Source organism: Sitophilus oryzae, unplaced genomic scaffold (assembly GCF_002938485.1).
Source record: "Sitophilus oryzae breed Bouriz unplaced genomic scaffold, Soryzae_2.0 scaffold_1499_pilon_pilon, whole genome shotgun sequence".
In the NCBI taxonomy this organism is placed as follows: Eukaryota; Metazoa; Arthropoda; class Insecta; order Coleoptera; family Curculionidae; genus Sitophilus; species Sitophilus oryzae.
The window spans coordinates 1,776,288-1,794,041 of NW_022146168.1; the positions used below are offsets into that span (position 1 = coordinate 1,776,288).

Here is a 17,754-nt window from a genome sequence, read left to right on the forward strand (position 1 = left end):
CCATGTTTCCATCCCAAATAACAGATTGCTCTTGATTATCGCATCATAAATCCTTAGTTTTCTGTCTTTACCTTATTTCTTTACTCCAGAGTATATTATTCAAATATTTTATTGAATTTTTAGCCTTGACTATTCTCGAGCTTATTTCGTTGTCGTCTTTCCTGGATTTATCTAAACGCAGAGATATTTAGTTTTTGTGATATTTATCTCCAGTCTCCAAATTTGGTATTCCTCTTTAAGTTTTCGTGTCATATATTCCAAGTCATCTTTGTTTCCTGCACAAATAACCTGGTCGTCAGCGAATTGCAAAGTGTATAAGCAAGAATCTTTACTTATTGGTATGCCCATGCCTTTACACTTGCTTTTCCACTGCTTTAAAACTTGGTTGACGTATATTTTGTATAAAGTTGGTGACAGGCAACACCCTTGTCGACAATAATAAATAACAGAATACAAAAGACGCTAGATGCTGCACAACCACGAGAACAAGTAGGCTTTAGAAGCGGCTTCAGCACGATTGATCACATACATACACTAAGAGAAACTACCAGCCGATCTTAAGGTAATAATAGAAACCCTAGCGAAACAAGATATCGACAGGCCTTATATAGAATCTCTCGCCAATATATACAAAGAAGCCAAGTCAAGAGTATTGATATATAAAACAACGCCAGAATTCCCAAATGGAAAAAGAGTACGACAGGGAGACGTAATATTTCCAAAGCTGTTTACAGCAACACTAGAAGAAATCTTCCGTCAATCAACAAATGATTGAAATAGATGGAGAATCTCTTAACCATCTAAGATTCCCTAATGATATAGTCCTGATTGTCAATAGTCCTGAAGAACTACAAACACAAATTAACGAAATAAATAAAGCCAGCAATAAAGTAGGTCTCAAAATGAATTTAGCAAAAAATTAAAGTTATAACACGTGCTTGCGTCATTGACGTCTTCCTTGTTGTACAGGTCGTATAATAAAATAAATAGCAAACTTAAAAAAATCCCACATTATTAATAAAATAATATAACAAATATTTTATTTAATCTTACAGGAAAGCTTGAAGAACTTCCAGACCACGAACGAACATTCTACTTCCCAGAAGCTGGGCTGACATCACCTCCGATGCACCTCCACGGGTCTCCTACCTTCACGGTAGCCTATCGATTGGTGGATCACTGCTACAACGTCACCTTCACGAAGGCAGAAGGTCACTTTGACTTGCAACCACTTGGAGGACTGCAGTGTACTTTCCGGGTGCATTTGCCCTACGGGAATCGTGTTGCACTCAAACTGCATATGGGAGATGGTGTATCTAAAGGTGAGTGTTATTAGTTAGTTTTTTTCTTTAGATTGAATATCCTAATAGTTGTCTACGTCTGTTTTAATTTATCTAAATCTTACATGGGTCTTAAGCTAAACATCGACAAAACTAAAATCATATGCACTCCTCCAGAAGATCACAACAATGCTATAAAAATCGGAGAAGAACTATTGGAATATGTAGCGGAATTAAATTACCTCGGCAGTTTGATTTCGGAAAAGGCCAATATCGGCTCTGAAATTCGGGAAATTATAAGACAGGGTTTTCTACAACCATGACTTGAGCACAAAAACGAAACTTGCAGTGTACCGAGCAATAATAATCCCCACCATATTGTATGGGAGAGAAACTTGGGCGCCGTACCGCCGACACATGAACGCCTTAAACAAGTTGCAACAGAGACATAGATAAAAGAAAATAATCTACTATTAAGATAGATATGAAACTTAATAGTAAAATTTTGGGTCAAAGTGCCCCTCCGTGTTTTTAGTGGAGACTACATTTAACCCAGCGCCTTCGCCTTTTCTGCTGTAAATGTTTTTTATGTTTATATTTGAATTCAAAGGATTTATTTTTAAAGTTACACTGATATATTAGTATATCAGAGTAACTTTAATAAAACATAAGAATATATATATTTCACAATTTATTTTTTCATTTATTTTACAGAGTTTCATGTAAATGATCGTAAGTCGACTGGCTGTCTAATGAATAGACCAGGATTTATAGATTTTAAAGCGAACGAAAAAAAATCAAACAACGAATACATACCATATATATTTTTCTTTTATCTAAGACACAATCTAAGATACATACCTTATCGTCTTTTGGAAACACGTATATTTTTGCAGTTTTGTTAGTTTCTTTGCAAGATGCAACACAACAAGAAAACACCATTTTTACAGTTAATAAATAATAAAACTATTTCTGACTATGATATTTAAAATTTAGATAGATAGAAAATTAAAAAACAAACGAGTATTTGCAAACGCAGGCCCAAATTCAATAAAAATCAAAATTTTTCCTGCGAAAATCAGGCTTTTTTCACTGAAAAGGTATTTTTTGATTTATCAGCAGTCATTGTCAAGTTGACAATATACAGGTGTTTTCGAATTAGTCTAAAAAAATTTTGGGGTGATTCCTCATGTGTTCTTAAAACAATTTTTATACAACCATTGGGTCTAAAGTACTTCCTTTCTGATCTACAGAGTGTTAAAAATTAAAAAAAATCGATTTTTTTGCTTAACATAAATGGTACACCACTGCTTTTTTAAAGAAAATATATTTTTTTCTTGACTGGCCATCCTTTTTCAACCAAATTGATCTTTTGAGTTTTTCTTGTTCATCAAACGGTTGTCGAGAAAAAATAAATATACTTATTAAGAGCCCGCCTTAATTCGTTTTCTAACGATTTTTTTATTTTTTAGATTAATTAGGAAACACCCTGTATATGCATATCACAGGCAACCAAATAAACTAGTAACCTCTAAAAATTATTTTTCCTACCACTAGCGACATACCGTGTTTTTAGTGTGTACTAAATTATTTTATCAAAATTTCACCATATAAGTTTCCAGGCAATGAACAGAGACACCTTAGACAACTCTTAAGAATCAAATGGTTCCATCATGTCTCAAACGTATCGGTCCTTGAAAAAGCTAACTGCGAGAGTATTGGAGTCATGGTTACAAAATCCCGCTTAAGATGGACTGGTCACCTATGCAGAATGCAAAAAAATCGCATACCAATATATCTGCTTTACGGTGAACTTATGGAGACGGTCGGGTGGACAACTCAAAAGGTACAAGGACATTTTCCACGAAAACTTAAAGGGGATTAACATGCAGAATGTGTGGGAAGGAGCAGCTCACAATAGAACTCATTGGAGAAGAATTGTAAACTCAGTTAACAGCGACAATCAAAAAGTAAAGAGGCAAAAAAGCAATGAGATTTTTGAATATATGGAGTGCGGTAGACAGATAACATCACGTATCGGGCCTTTCAGTCACAGAAAAGCTCATGGAAGAAAACGCCTTGCGTGACCATCTTCTGATGCGTGTCAAATAATCGTCAGCAAATAATGGCAGTATAGTATATGTATAAATCTTCCATGTCTTCAGATTTTGATAGTCATATATCTTCTTATTAGAAAATAACTGTAGTGACTATGAACTTCTCCCGGTTAATTACTACAGTAAAATACACGCATATATTAGTAAAACAAGACAATAATATGATGATTATTAGACTCCAGATGGCGATTTTGTATATTATGTCTTCAGATATAGAATGCAGAATATTTGGGAGGGGGGTTTAATCATCGCGACTTTACAGATCTATTGTGTATTCCCCTTTCTTGAGCTATAACGAGTTATAACTCATCATACAGTCTCAGGGCTTTGACAAAAGGCAGTATCTGAGACGGTTTTACCGAGCTTAGCTTTCCATCTCCGATTTCGGTCGTACCAAAGTTTATAGCACGAATGGTAGTCGTCTCAAGGGACTCAGTGATGAAGTGTTCTAGTGTTTCCCCATTTTCCCTACACTTCAATCTACTGCGGTATTCATTGAGGAGAAGTGTCCTGTTAAAAATTCCGTGAATTTCCGAAGATTGCTCTTACTTAAACCAATGAAGATCTTTGATGTTTCTCGGTTGTCCTGAGAAATTTATTTGATTGTCCTGGACCGTTGGAGGATTCCCATTAAAGGTTACGGATGGTTCTTTCAGGTTCTTGTGTTCTGTTTTAAGTTGGTTTTCACTTGGGAAGCAGAACGGTTCTGGTCCAGTTAGTGGAGTGTTTATTTCTTCTCTAACTGGATGGTTTGATTTTTCATTACCTTCTATCCCTTAGTGTGCTGGCGCCATTAGGTATGGAGGTACTTGAGCCAAACAGCAGACTTGTAATGATTTTGCTCTCTATTAATGTTTTTACTGTCTGCTTCATACTTTTTGACGTGTGTTTTACTGTTTCTTTTGCTGCTTTTGTTATCTCTTTTCCTGTTTTATATTTTCAGCTTTTATACATCTACAAAAAGAGAGGCAAAACAGTAAAACAGATAGCAAAAACAGCAAAAGAAGCCGTAAAAGCAGTAAAACGCACGTCAAAAAGTATGAAGCAGGCAGTAAAAACAATAATACATACAACAAAAACTTAGAATTGATGGTCACTATACCTACCCAAGCAGCATTTGGACGTCGGGACAACGTTGTGTCACGCGACCAAACGTCGGGGCGCAACGTCGGCACAACCTCGTGCCAACCCTAGTCTGCACTAGTTTGGAGAATAATTTTTGAATCGAAACGACGTTGGATACCGACGTTGGCTAGCAGCCTAATTTAGTACAAACTGCAAAGTTGTTTAAAATCCTAATTCACAGAAATACAAAACTATAATAATATGGCCTCTAAGTCGCGTTTCATCCTAAATTGGGATAATTATAGTAAAAAATATTATTTTTATGATTTAGTTAGAGACATATGCCAGATGGCAGTAAAGGAAAACAAAACAAAAGTATTTAAGTATGGAGGATGTTTGAAGATCATAATTATTGAAACACTTTAACCGACTCTGTAACTCGTTACCCAAGGCAAAAAAGTTAAACGCAAACAACTTTATTGATAAATGTATTGTTTCTACTTTGAAAAATACTAATGGGCCTTAAAACTGAAGAAGTTTTAAAAAATTTCTTGAATTTTTTTTTTAGTAAAATGAGAATAATTTATTCGCAGTCGAAAAAAATTTTTCCGCGTGTTGTTTAGGGTCAAATATTTCAAGTTATTGTATTCAAAAAGCAGGAATTGCTATTTTAGGAACGAAACATTTTCTTATTCAACAACATTGCGGCTTTCACTTTGTTGTTTTGGAGATTAAGATGGAGTAGTCCGAGTAGTCGCATACTGGACTAATAAAGTCGCAGTTCAGCCTAGTATACTAGTCGCAAGATTGCCTAATTTAGTCATCCTAGAGTCTAGCTTGTGCCGCCCTCTATATTCTAAGTAAACGAGGGAGTGGATAAAGTGTCGGTAATATGTCGATGTATAATTAAATTTAGTTTTATATGTACCTTTCTTATGTTCCATTTTAATTAAGTTTTTTTATAAAAACAAAAACAGCACTGAACTGTCTGACTGAACAGAACAATGAAGTGAAAATTTAAGATTTAAGGTTATGGTTCAATACAGTTGCAAAAAGGTAGTGTCTCGACGTCCTACCAACGTAAGAATAAGGAAATCTAAACAACGTTGGAATTAGTAAAACAGACGACGTTGTTGCATAACGTTGGAATAGGTCCTGAAAGTGACGTCGGAAAACTCTTTATTGCCCAACATTGTAACTACGTTGTCCGAATCACCAGACGATCACTTAAGCAAAAAAGGTTACAATTAAGACAACGTTTATTCGACGTCGCAGAAGCTTTTACTTTGTTGTAATACTAGTTCAACGTCGGCACAACGTTACAACAACGTTTACATTTATTGTAATACCTAAGGTACGGAGCTAACTATTTTTTGTAACTAATCCAACGTTGTGTTTAGTAAACATGTGGTCGCAAGTCGTGAAAATGCTACTTGGGTACCATCAGGAGAATAACTGTGCTCAGAAACTTTATCGATTAATTACTATAGCAAAATAACGCATGACTTACTTACTGCCATTACTCGCTGACGAGTATTTGACACGCATCAGAAGATGGTTACGCAAAGCGTATTCTTTCATGAGCTTTTCTGTGGCTGAAATACTAATTTTATGTCTATGACGAATCGTATTTCAAATAAATAGAATCAATGAAAGAATGATAAAATTTAAGTTATTGTTTTTTATATGGTTATTATATTTATACAGGTTCACTGTATAAATCCCCACTGCACATCCCCAATGCGTTATTTCTCTATACCGATCCCCAATCTTTTCCACGAAATGGGAACTGAGCTGGAGGTAAGTAAGGCAAGTTCGCCTTCAAACAAGCTACCTAAACTGGATTTTCCAACAGGCCAACTTCATGCATTATTAAGGGGTAGGTGTAATGGAGACACACTTCCGGCGAGTCTTTTGAATTTCAAATTTGGCGTCTTTGGAGGCTTGAAAATAAAATCAGCGACAAGAAAATATCCTAATTACGTTTCGAGGGGTTGTAGAGTATAAATCTTAAATAGAGTACGAATAAAATGACAGCAATTTTGTATATAACTAGTTCAAAAATTATTTAGATTTATTAAAGAAAACCATTAAAAGGATACAAGGTGTTTCAAAAAAATGTGCCATCTTTCGTGGGAAGATTCCTGGCGTAAAAATAAGATTGGTTTTTTATATCAACATAGGTCCGATTCTGCTTTATTTCGTAGCTACAGGGAGTTAAATCTTCATATTTTTTTCGTATTATAATTTTTCTTCAAAGCACTTTTAGTAATACGAATGAAATTTGGCGGGTAAAGGTTACATACTACTTTTTCAGCTTTAAGACATAAGCTCTACATATCTTAATGTTAAAAAAAGCTGTTAAAAGATTCACCAAAGACGGTGCATATGGATTATCATTGGAATATTTTTCTAAACAAAAAACACTTTTTCTTCTTGTTAGCAAACTTGTGTAGGCTGTATAATGCCTATTATAAGTTGTCCCTTGATATTTTGTCGATTTCCATCTTCTTAATGAGATAAAAAATAATAAAAACTTGTTTCCATGGTTAACTAACTGAAATTAGTGAAAAATGAAAAGAATTGGCTATAACTCAGTAATTTTTCAAAACTTAACATTTTTTTAACTTATTATAGCTCTATCGCTAGAAAGCTTAAAAATAGCGCTTTTTATGAAGTCATGGATAACTGTGGTTTTCATTTAAAAAAAAGATATGTTTGCGTCATTTGTCCAAAATGACAGGTTTTAGAAAAAAAAAACGAGAACACAGTCACGTTAAAGGTGTGATTACCTTTAACTCATATCTATAAACTTTTTCTCTAAATCAGATTATAATGCAACTGGGAACAATTTTGAAATAGCCGAAATTTGTTTTTTTTTTCCAAATATCTAGTAAGCAATTAACTTTTTCAAAAATCTGAAAGTCGCATATATGACCAAACAAAACTGCAAGCTCCGTTAGTTCCCAGTAAAAATAAATATTTTAATGTTAAAAAAGTGTTAATGATATTAATTTTTTTAAAGGTTGTTATTAGACTTGGATCAAGGAAAATTAATAAAATTTGCGTTTATCCCACTAAAGAGGCCGAAATCGACAAAATATTAAAAGACAACTTTTAATCGGCATTAAACACCGCTTACATTAATTCGCTAACAATAGTAGACATAAAAATATTCCAGTGATAACCCATATGCACGTCCCTGGTGAATATGTCAACAATTTTTTAGCTTAAAAATATGTCGCATTTATAGTAACTTTTCCCTCAAAATTTCATTCGTAACGCTAAAAGTACTTGGAAGAAAATTATAATAAATCGAAAAAATATTAAGATTTTAACACCCTGTAGCTACGAAACAAAGCAGAATCAGACCCATGTTGATATGAAAAATAAATCTTATTTTTACGTGACGAGAGACGCACATGTTTTTTGAAACACCCTGTATACACTTTTAAGATTAACGAAAGATTTTTTTAGATTATATTTTCTTTTCCAGATGTTTCCCGAACCATCCCCGACTTCCAAGACGTCCAGGACGACTCCACAACCTGCCCCGATGGTCTCCAAGTCCAGTTACACGACGGCGATCTCCATTGGTCACATTGCTCCAATCCAGGCGACCCACAACGCACCATCGACATCGTCTCCAAAACAAACCGCGTCGCGCTGCTTGTTACTCGATCCAATTCTCCTACTGCGCAGACCGACGGTGCGTCGTCTGCGCAGACATATGTTTCACCGCGTCTGCGTATGACCTACCGCGCAGAACCGGTGGAATTGGTGGTGGGTGCGTGCGCGTTCGGTTGGGTGGCGTTGGGCGACCAGTTTTGCGTCAGCGTAGCCGAGGAGGAAGGCAAGATGAGCTGGAGAATGGGGGAAAAGGAGTGCGCGAAGAAAGGGGGGCATTTGGTGAGCGTGAGGAGCGAGAGGGACCAGAAAGTGTTGGATAGTTTGGTAGTGAATAGGTGAGTGTAACAAATTAGATATGTCTATTCCATAGCAACTGTTAAAATTGCCTTAGATCTATGAAAAATAGTAGATAAAATAGTACTTTAATTGCAAGGGTAGATTAAATGATACTTTAACAGCGAGGATAGGTTAAGAACTTTATTTCTTCTCGCACGTTTTTTAATTGCTTCAATTTTTGAAAATGTTTGTATTTCTTTTCATAAGTTATTCGGGATTTAAATGGAAGTAGTTTGGATATGGCGTTTGTCGCCTCAGCCTGAATATCTGTTGGTAATTTACTTATTTCGTTTTGAGCCATTTCTGGCTCCAATTCAATCAGCAATCGGAACGAAAGAGAATTAAAAAATGTTGACTCAAAACTGACAACTAAAGAGACAGCTTTATTTATTTGTCAAATTACATAGAAACCAACGCCAACCCAGCACAATATTTTTTCTACTCGTAATAAATTCCTTGAAATAATAATTTCTGAATATTTTTTAAAACGTAACTCGCTATGGAAAAAAACATTGTTTTACACACGACGATAAAATTGCATTATCGTCTTCCGAAATTAATTCACTCGCGATTTCATCGCTCGTGAATTTATCTTTTCGGTCGACGATAAAATACCATTTTATCGTCTTGTAAAAAATAACTATTAGTGGATTTTAGAGGTGGGTTAAAGTAGCTATGGTTGTCTTAATCGACTATTTTTCGTAGAAAATATTGAATAAAAGGACTGAAGAGGATGGTTACGATATAATACACAAAAATAAATACAAAAAAAAACATTTTACAAAAACAAATCGGTGGGGGTAGTTTTTACCCTTCCCGTACTTTTCCTTGACTTTTGTCAAAGTGAAATGTTAATAAACAATCTTAACTAATTTGGGAAAATCTACAAAAGAATTATTTTTTTCTTTTCTGTTTTTCGCAAGTTTTCACGACAAATATTTCTGAAACAAAAAGTGTTAAAGGTTGACTCTCACTATACCTTCCGTTTCCATTCCATATCCATTCCGTATTTTTTATTGTATTGACGCTATACGTAAGTATCCGTTCCGTATCAGTGCCATACTTTTTATTCTACAGGATGTCCCACTAAGAATAACTCTCGGCTGTATCTCGGAAGCTATTAGCCGTAGAGCCTGCGGAAACTAAATAGGCCATGAGAAATTGCTGGAAATTATTTTCAAGTTTGTAAACTGGCCACTAGAGGACGCAACTGCTGTGGAAAATAAGAAAATAATTTTTTTACAGAATTTTCCCTAGATGATGGGTACTATAAATGATAGCTTCATAAGCTTCAGTAAATTTTGGATTTTTTTTTGTTAGAACCATTTTCCCCTATCTGCTAAAATAAAGTGGTGGGGGAAGGTTAGATCTATCTTTATTTAAATGTTAATAACTTCGGACTGGATGATCAGAATCCAACAAACGAGGGCTCCATAGAAATAATACCATAGAAATAATAATAATAAGATTTTGAACGTAGACGCTAGGGGGCGCTTTCTTACAATTTAAGAAACAAAGCGCGTTTTTTCAAAAAAATTAAATACGATAGTATATGTAATTTTAGCTGATAGTAAAGAGTCGTAAAAGCTTAAAAAGTCAGCGAAAGCCGAATCTTGGTATCTTCTTTCAAACCGAAGATTTTAGCAAAATTATAATAGGTAAATACCAAAAAATAAGATAGAAACAGTTAGTTTATTTTAAAATTGACAATATACCAGGATACATTAATACCAGATGCATTAATATCTAATAATTAAGATATTAATAAGAGTGAACAAGAAACAATGCCTCAGTGAAGTCATGGTAGGCTTTCGAAAAGAGTTGCTTTTGACATAATAGTATAAACGTCAAATTGTTATTAGATCAACATTTTGATAGTCTTAGCAGCGTTTTTTATCTTTTAATTGCTTTTTCAAAATGCCTTTATTGTTTGAAGTAGTTGAAGTTGTTGGCATTTTGAAAAAGCAATCAAAAGATAAAAAACGCTGCTAAGACTATCAAAATGTTATCTAATAACAATTTGTAATAGATTTAATTAAGAGGTGAAAGGAGAAGTAAATAGCAGCAAAATGTTAACAGAGCTGATACAAATATAAGAACTTGACAACGCTGTTTCCGATACACTTCAGTCCGTCCACCAAAAAACTGTATGGACAGGATATATGAAACGGGACGGATAGTGTGCATTGTCCTATTTTTTTACATGATATAATATTTAATGTAAACGGAAGGGAGCTGATATGGAAGTTATAGTGAGAATCAACCTTTAATCCTAAAAACGGAACAGTTTTGTAAAGTACACATTCAGAACTACATCATATTATAAAATAAACAAAATCAAATTTCCAAATTTTTTTGGAAAAATTGTAATGAAGGACCAAGCAAATTTTAAGATAATGAAACAATATTAAAATGTTATGATAAGGCTAAGAACCGAGTCCGTGGATTCAAAACATAATTACAAAAAGATTTTTTGCAGCATTTCCAGTAAAAAACATTTTAGTTTGATAGCGTTTCCTATTAGTTACCACCCTTTTTTTAATTCTAATAAATTAAAAGAGTTGGGAGCTCTTGAAAATCGATTGCTCTTCAAAAGAGCACTCAGCACTCAGCACTGAAAGCCTGCTTGAGATAGACGGTGTCTCTCTTGGATCTCGATCATTCTTCTTCCCTAAACAAAACGCCATTTTCATCTCGAATTTCCACCAGTCGCGTTTGCATTTTTCCACCGTTTCTTTTTCAGATTGAATCGAAAAAAAATGTCTACCAAAGTGATTAAATGACTTCAGGCTCAGATTGATAAAAACAATAGTTTGGAGCCAACCTGATTTAATTAAGTTTTCTTCAGAGATGTAAGCCTATGTTTTAACGATACAGAATGTTCAACTTTAAAAAAAAATGTTTTTTTGTAATTATCTTAAATACCCTGTAGCCGAGAAAAAAAATAAAACCATCAATTTATTGTAGGTCTGGTTAACCCCATTAAAAAACTTAATTAAATTAAATTTCAACTAGAGTAAAGCATTAAAATTAATGACATATTGCAATTTATAAAATTAATGTTCAGTACTATCATAGTATAAGGAAACTAGTAGCTTTACTCCTTGTCAAATCCTTTGTTCTTTTTCTGCCACTTTATATGACCTTGTTCTCGCGTCCCGTGGCCACTGACGTAGCTGTATAGTCGTGGTCTATAACTAGGCAAAGTATAGTCGTTGCATTCGCCATAGTTTCACAGAGATATATTTAGGAAAATATGAGTTCACAATAAAATGAAATAAAAAAAATTGATCATCGAGTAAAAATTTGCTTGAAAACAGAATATTTTCACATTTCGTGTAAGTAACAATTCTTCTGTATCTGAAAATTTTCTGATGGGAAGAAATGCGGAAAAAATATGTAATGACATATTTTTATTTGATTATCTATTTCAAAGATTTTCTACAACTTTTTTTAACAAGTTGAAATTTAACATTAATGTGTTTGTTTTGTAGTAATATATTGGTTAGGTGATTTTCATTGGATAACTAATACATTGAACAACACATTGTACTAATAATAAAATAACATATTTAAACTTCAATAATTGCTAATAAACATTAGAGAAATTTCAAAAGAGAAAAGAAGGAAGAACAATGAGAAATGGCATCACTACTTTCTCACGTAATAAAAGATTCATTTTTTTGTTATTGTACCGAAAGAACAGGGAATTTCCGGTTCTGAACCCTAGTTACCATATTATCAATAAATTATGTTTTTTAACTAAAAACTAAAAAAAAATCCAGGCTTAAAAAAAATGCGCAGAGAAATCCTCATATTTGTGGGGTCAAAATATACTAACCCTAAAAATATTTGCACTTATTTAAAACTCACCCTGTATAGGGCGATTCACGGTTATGGTACGTTAATACATGGAACCTGTACTTTCGGTACTAGCAAATTTTTGTTCAATGATGGTACAGTTCGTTAAACAGCAAGCAAGGGATGGTTGTCAAACGTAAAATCGATAAAAAATTGAGGTTTAAATGAAAATAATATCAAATTATTAAATAGTAATCAGTCATGAGAATATTAACCTGAACAAAAACATGATCACAAATGACTCTCAAAAAAACTCAAATCACAATATTTTGAATTATTATTACAACCAATAGCAGCACATAATAAGGCACTCATTTTTTATCAATCCGTCTCTGTGCTGGGACGCAACGCTCGAACCTCGCAGATCGACGGACGGAACTCAACTGAAACGCTCTGCAATCTGCCGATATTCGACAGATTGTAAAAACTGGCAGAAAATATTTGGGACAGTGCAACTCATGTGCAACTACTCTTTTCCTTCTACTATGGTACTATACTTAAAAAATAGTGTACAGGGTGTTTCAAGAATCATGTGTCATCTCTCGTGGGGAGTGAATCTTATTTTTACGTGAGGCATCTCTTCACGAGAGATGGCACATGTTTTTTGAAACATCCTCTATTCAGTATGTCTCCGGCACGGCATATAAATCACACGGCAGGCTAACTCTCTTTGGCGGGAACGCTACGCGCATACCGTCGCGCATGCCGCCATTAGGGTTTCCATCAACAGAAAGTAACCAGTGTCGTAGTTTCTTTCATCGACTGCGCACACTTTCGGCTGATTCGAGTCAGTAGCGTACGGATTAATTTATTTTGTTTATTTCTTGAGTTATATTTTATAGTTGTTGTTTTATTTTTGTTTATTGTGTTATATATTTGGTTTTTCTAGTTTATTTTCGTTTCTTGTGTTATATAATTTATTTTTGTTTTTCTGAACATTTTTAAATCGTTAATTTTTACGTGTTTTTAAAATGCCTGGGCGAAGTTGTGTAGCAAAAAACTGCCCGAGTAGAGGACTAAACTGCAATAAAAGTTTCTTTCTGTTTCCTAGAGATCCGATTAGGTATGTATATACATATGTGATTGATTATTTTAACATATTTTAGTTAAAAAACAGTAGTATACATATTAGGACATTCAGCTAAATAAGAAGATCTAATTAAAAATCTTAACAAACTTTAATATTAGTAAGATTTAATGTTAAATATTTAGTAAAATAAAATTTAATGTTGTATCTAGAATCTAGACATTAAAAATTAAATTTAAAAATCATTATATTATTCATTTAAATATAATTATAAAAGTAAATAAAATGAGTATATCGAAAATAAGTTAACAATACATTTTTAGGACAAGAACATTGGCAATTGCAGCTAACGGAGAAGACTTGATTGAAGATATAAATAAGGCCCATAGGTACAGGTTGTGTTCTGTTCACTTTGAATTTAAAATGTTTACCAATTCACTTTGTAACCGTATAAAATACAATGCGGTACCTACTTTGTTTCCTGCCATGAAAAAAATAGAAGTTTCTCAAAAAAAATTGTGGATTTATTAATTTGTGAAATTTGAATATTAATAAAATTTGCTACGCCCATTGATGGGCATAATTTGTACGTAGCCTCTTTATATTGTTCAATAAATATTTTATTGGTATTTTTTAAATTCTTGTTTGTAACTCCTGGCATGTTTTTGTTAGTTGCATGTTTTTTAATTTTAATTGTCTATTCTTTACAGTGAAATATTTAATTGATTTTTTCATTTTTACTTTTCGAGAAGTATGCGCGGTTAACGATTCATTTGTTTGGACAAAAGTATTGTAAATAAAATTCAGTTTCAGTCAATTACAGTATTTTTTTAATACGACCCTGTCGTATTTTCTGAGAAATTTTTTAATACGTTTTAATCCGGTCCTGACTAGGAAACCATAATGGCGCCGACAAGGTCAAATTTTATAGAAATTTTAAACACTGGAATCTGAGTAGAGTTGGCGTGCCGATTGTTTTATGTGCCGTGTCTCCGGATTGTCTTTTCACGGGGAAAACTTTTTTATTATTGACGTTTGATGCATTCTTCATAAAATATTTTTTGCTTGTTCTAAAATGTTTAATCGCGTTTATACTTTCCCAAATTCCAATACCGTTTTAGAGAAAATTAAAAAAAAACACGTGAATGTGGTTGAATTTTTCTTAAAAATAAAAAAGCGTTTCAATGGTAATATAATTTCGATTTCATTCTTTGATAGATGGTATAGACTAATGTCACGTACTAGAGATAGATTGGACACTGATATAAAACAAATAAGTCCATCATTTAGAGCCACCTGGTGATCTGGAAGAAACTAATGGAGAGTTTTCGAATAACATAATTTTAGCGTTGCGTTATTTATTAACGCTAACTAACACGGTAACGTTATTCAAGCGCAAAATTATTCCTTGTAAAATATAATATAATAAATATAGACTTGTTTACTATATTTTATGTTTTATTAGACCATTAAAAGTGTGACATATTCAAAACTAAAAATAAAATTATGAATACATATGTACAGGGTGGACCATTTTGGTTGTTTCTATAGGATATCTAGGAAACCGTGAGAAATATTCAAATTTTGATACTGCAGTCTCGGGTTCTTTTTTTGAAAAAATTACAATGGCGCAAATGGATCGTGGCTATCTTGATCGGTTTCGAAGCTACAGGGGGATTCTCAAATTTTGTACTTTTTGAAGATGTTCGATAGTTTGTTTATTTCAGCAACCACGGAAAAATAAATTATACATTCTAAAGGCACTTTTCTGTGTAGAATGCAGTGGCGTAGTCAGAGTTTTTTCAAAAAAAATATTTTTTGAGATATTAACTATACTTATGTTTTTTTAAATAGAACCCCCTGTATATTTTTAAATTTTCTTATTCAGCTTGGCATGTGCTTCTTGAAAATATATAACACTCTATATTTATTTTCATTATTAACCTCAACATTTCAATTTTTTCTTAAAATATCCACTTAGTAGATAGTAGGCCGCGCCGAGTAACAAAGTAAACGGTTGTCATGGTGATCAGAACATACCTTTGATGGATGCGGGACATTTCATTTAAACAGATTGAAGTGTGTGTATTTTAAATAATAAAAAATTACATACTTCTAACATATGTTAGAATGTTATATTGAGTCTAACAAACATAAGCAAATGGCAGCTGATTTATATTTTGAGCGGTATCCAGAGCGCGAGCAACCAAACCCAGCCGTTTTTAAAAGGTTAGAAGATAGTTTAATCAATTTTGAAGAGGATGAAGAAAATCAATATTATATTAATGTCCTCGGAGCCGAATACATGAATTAGCAATTAAATAAAATCGAACAATAGGAAGCAAATAAAAAATAAGTGTGACAGAAACAACAGAACATATTTTAATATAAACTCAAAAGGTTACTTCAATCGGGCTTCTCAGTTAATATAAGAAAAATAAAAACACGAAGATTACATTAAATGTTTAGACTGCTGCATATTATTATCTAGACAGAGTTGGTACCGTCCCCGCATGCCGCCGCTAACAGCATTTCAATAAAAAAAATTGACGTTGTTGGACCTAGTGTTATGGCTCCGAGGACATTAATATATTGATTTTATTCATCTTCTTTCCGATAATTTTTCAGACGCGGTTTTTGAAAAGATCCAAAATTGATTAAACTATCTTCTAACCTTTTAAAAATGGCTGGGTTTGGTTGCTCGCACTCTGGATACCGCTCAAAATATAAATCAGCTGCCATTTGCTTACGTTTGTTAGACTCAATATAACATTCTAACATGTTATATTTCTCAAAATTTTCAAATTTACTCATTTTTTTTATTATTTAAAATACACACAAATCTGTTGAAATGAAATGTCCCGCATCCATCAAAGGTATGTTCTGATAACCATGACAACCGTTTACTTTGTTACTCGGCGCGGCCTACTATCTACAAGTGGATATTTTAAGGAAAATTTGAAATGTTGAGGTTAATAGTGAAAATAAATATAGAGTGTTATATATTTTCGAAAAGCCCATGCCAAGCTGAATAAGAAAATTTAAAAATATACAGAAGGTTCTATTTAAAAAAACATAAGTATAGTTAATATCTCAAAAAATATTTTTTTTTGAAAAATGTCTGACTACGCCACTGCATTCTACACAGAAAAGTGCCTTTAGAATGTATAATTTATTTTTCAGTGGTTGTTGAAATAAACAAACTATCGAACATCTTCAAAAAGTACAAAATTTGAGAATCTCCCTGTAGCTTCGAAACTAATCAAGATAGCCACGATCCGTTTGCGCCATTGTAATTTTTTCAAAACAAGAACCCGAGGCTGCAGTATCAAAATTTGAATATTTCTCACGGGTTCCTAGATACCCCATAGAAACAACCAAAATGGTCCACCCTGTACATATATATGTGTATACATTTTAAACACCAACAATAGAGCACATAGCGCCTATTTTTTGATTTAACAAATACATTATAATATAGTAAAAATATTATAGACTACTTATTAGCTGTTACTAAAAACACTATATTACCAACTATGTAGGTACTTACTTATTTATAATTAAACAATTTTTTTATTTCTTTTTTATTCGTTATTAATCTAAGATGTCTAAAATGTATTTACTAAAAAAAGTTTAGTATCTCACAGGAAAATGATAATCGACTGTAAATATAAAAATACGCAAACTAACAAAAACACAAGCTATAAACACAAATCACCGAACTTTCCGGCAAATCAGGAATATCTGAATTAATAAAATGAATGATTTAAAAATAACTTGACGGATCACCAACACTTTGACAACTAGACCAAAACTAGACCACAGATGGTAGTAAATATAGAGGCTGTCATGTCATCTTCATATATAAATTAGAAACCTGTACTTTAATGTCTTTTGTGCCGCCTGGTGATGCGAAAGAAACTATATAAATTTGTAGTTCCATAAAATTAACATTGAGGGCCTATGTCTAGGGCCTGATCATAGACTTAAAATAAAATATAGATTACACTATTTACATCTCAACGCGGTCAAAGAAGCTTTTTTGTACACATGTTTACTTCTGGGTACAGTCGACCGAGCCTTCCTCATCCAGCCTATGTTGTCACGTCTTTAATATTATCAATATTTTTTTTCTTGTTATACACATATATTGAGATATTAATACTACAGTTTAATAAAGTAGGTTTTAATATTCCATAGATGTATTAAATAGTCCTTATACTACTAAATTATAAGTCGGATACTGTTTAAAAAGGATAAGTTATTTACAATATGACAACACCGATTAGAGGCGAGGGAGCCTATTCATTCATTTATTACCTTGTAGTACGTGTCGCACGTGTGCGGTAAAGCTTTGTTGCCGCTATCTCCCCGGCTGTATTAACGCATTTTCTTAGCTTTTAGTCCTTAAGTGTTTATTTTATTGACTTTTTCTGTT

General features: G+C 33.1%; 1 protein-coding gene across 1 annotated transcript in view; it reads left to right on the top strand.

The window, feature by feature from the left end:
- The window catches only part of LOC115877828, a 298,544-nt gene that overhangs the window by 172,375 nt on the left and 108,415 nt on the right, over window positions 1-17,754 (top strand). Inside the window, exons 4-5 of the mRNA XM_030894155.1 lie at window positions 1,056-1,322; window positions 7,959-8,427. Of these exons, the coding sequence (XP_030750015.1) occupies window positions 1,056-1,322; window positions 7,959-8,427 (736 nt within the window). The remainder of the gene's footprint in view (window positions 1-1,055; window positions 1,323-7,958; window positions 8,428-17,754) is intronic.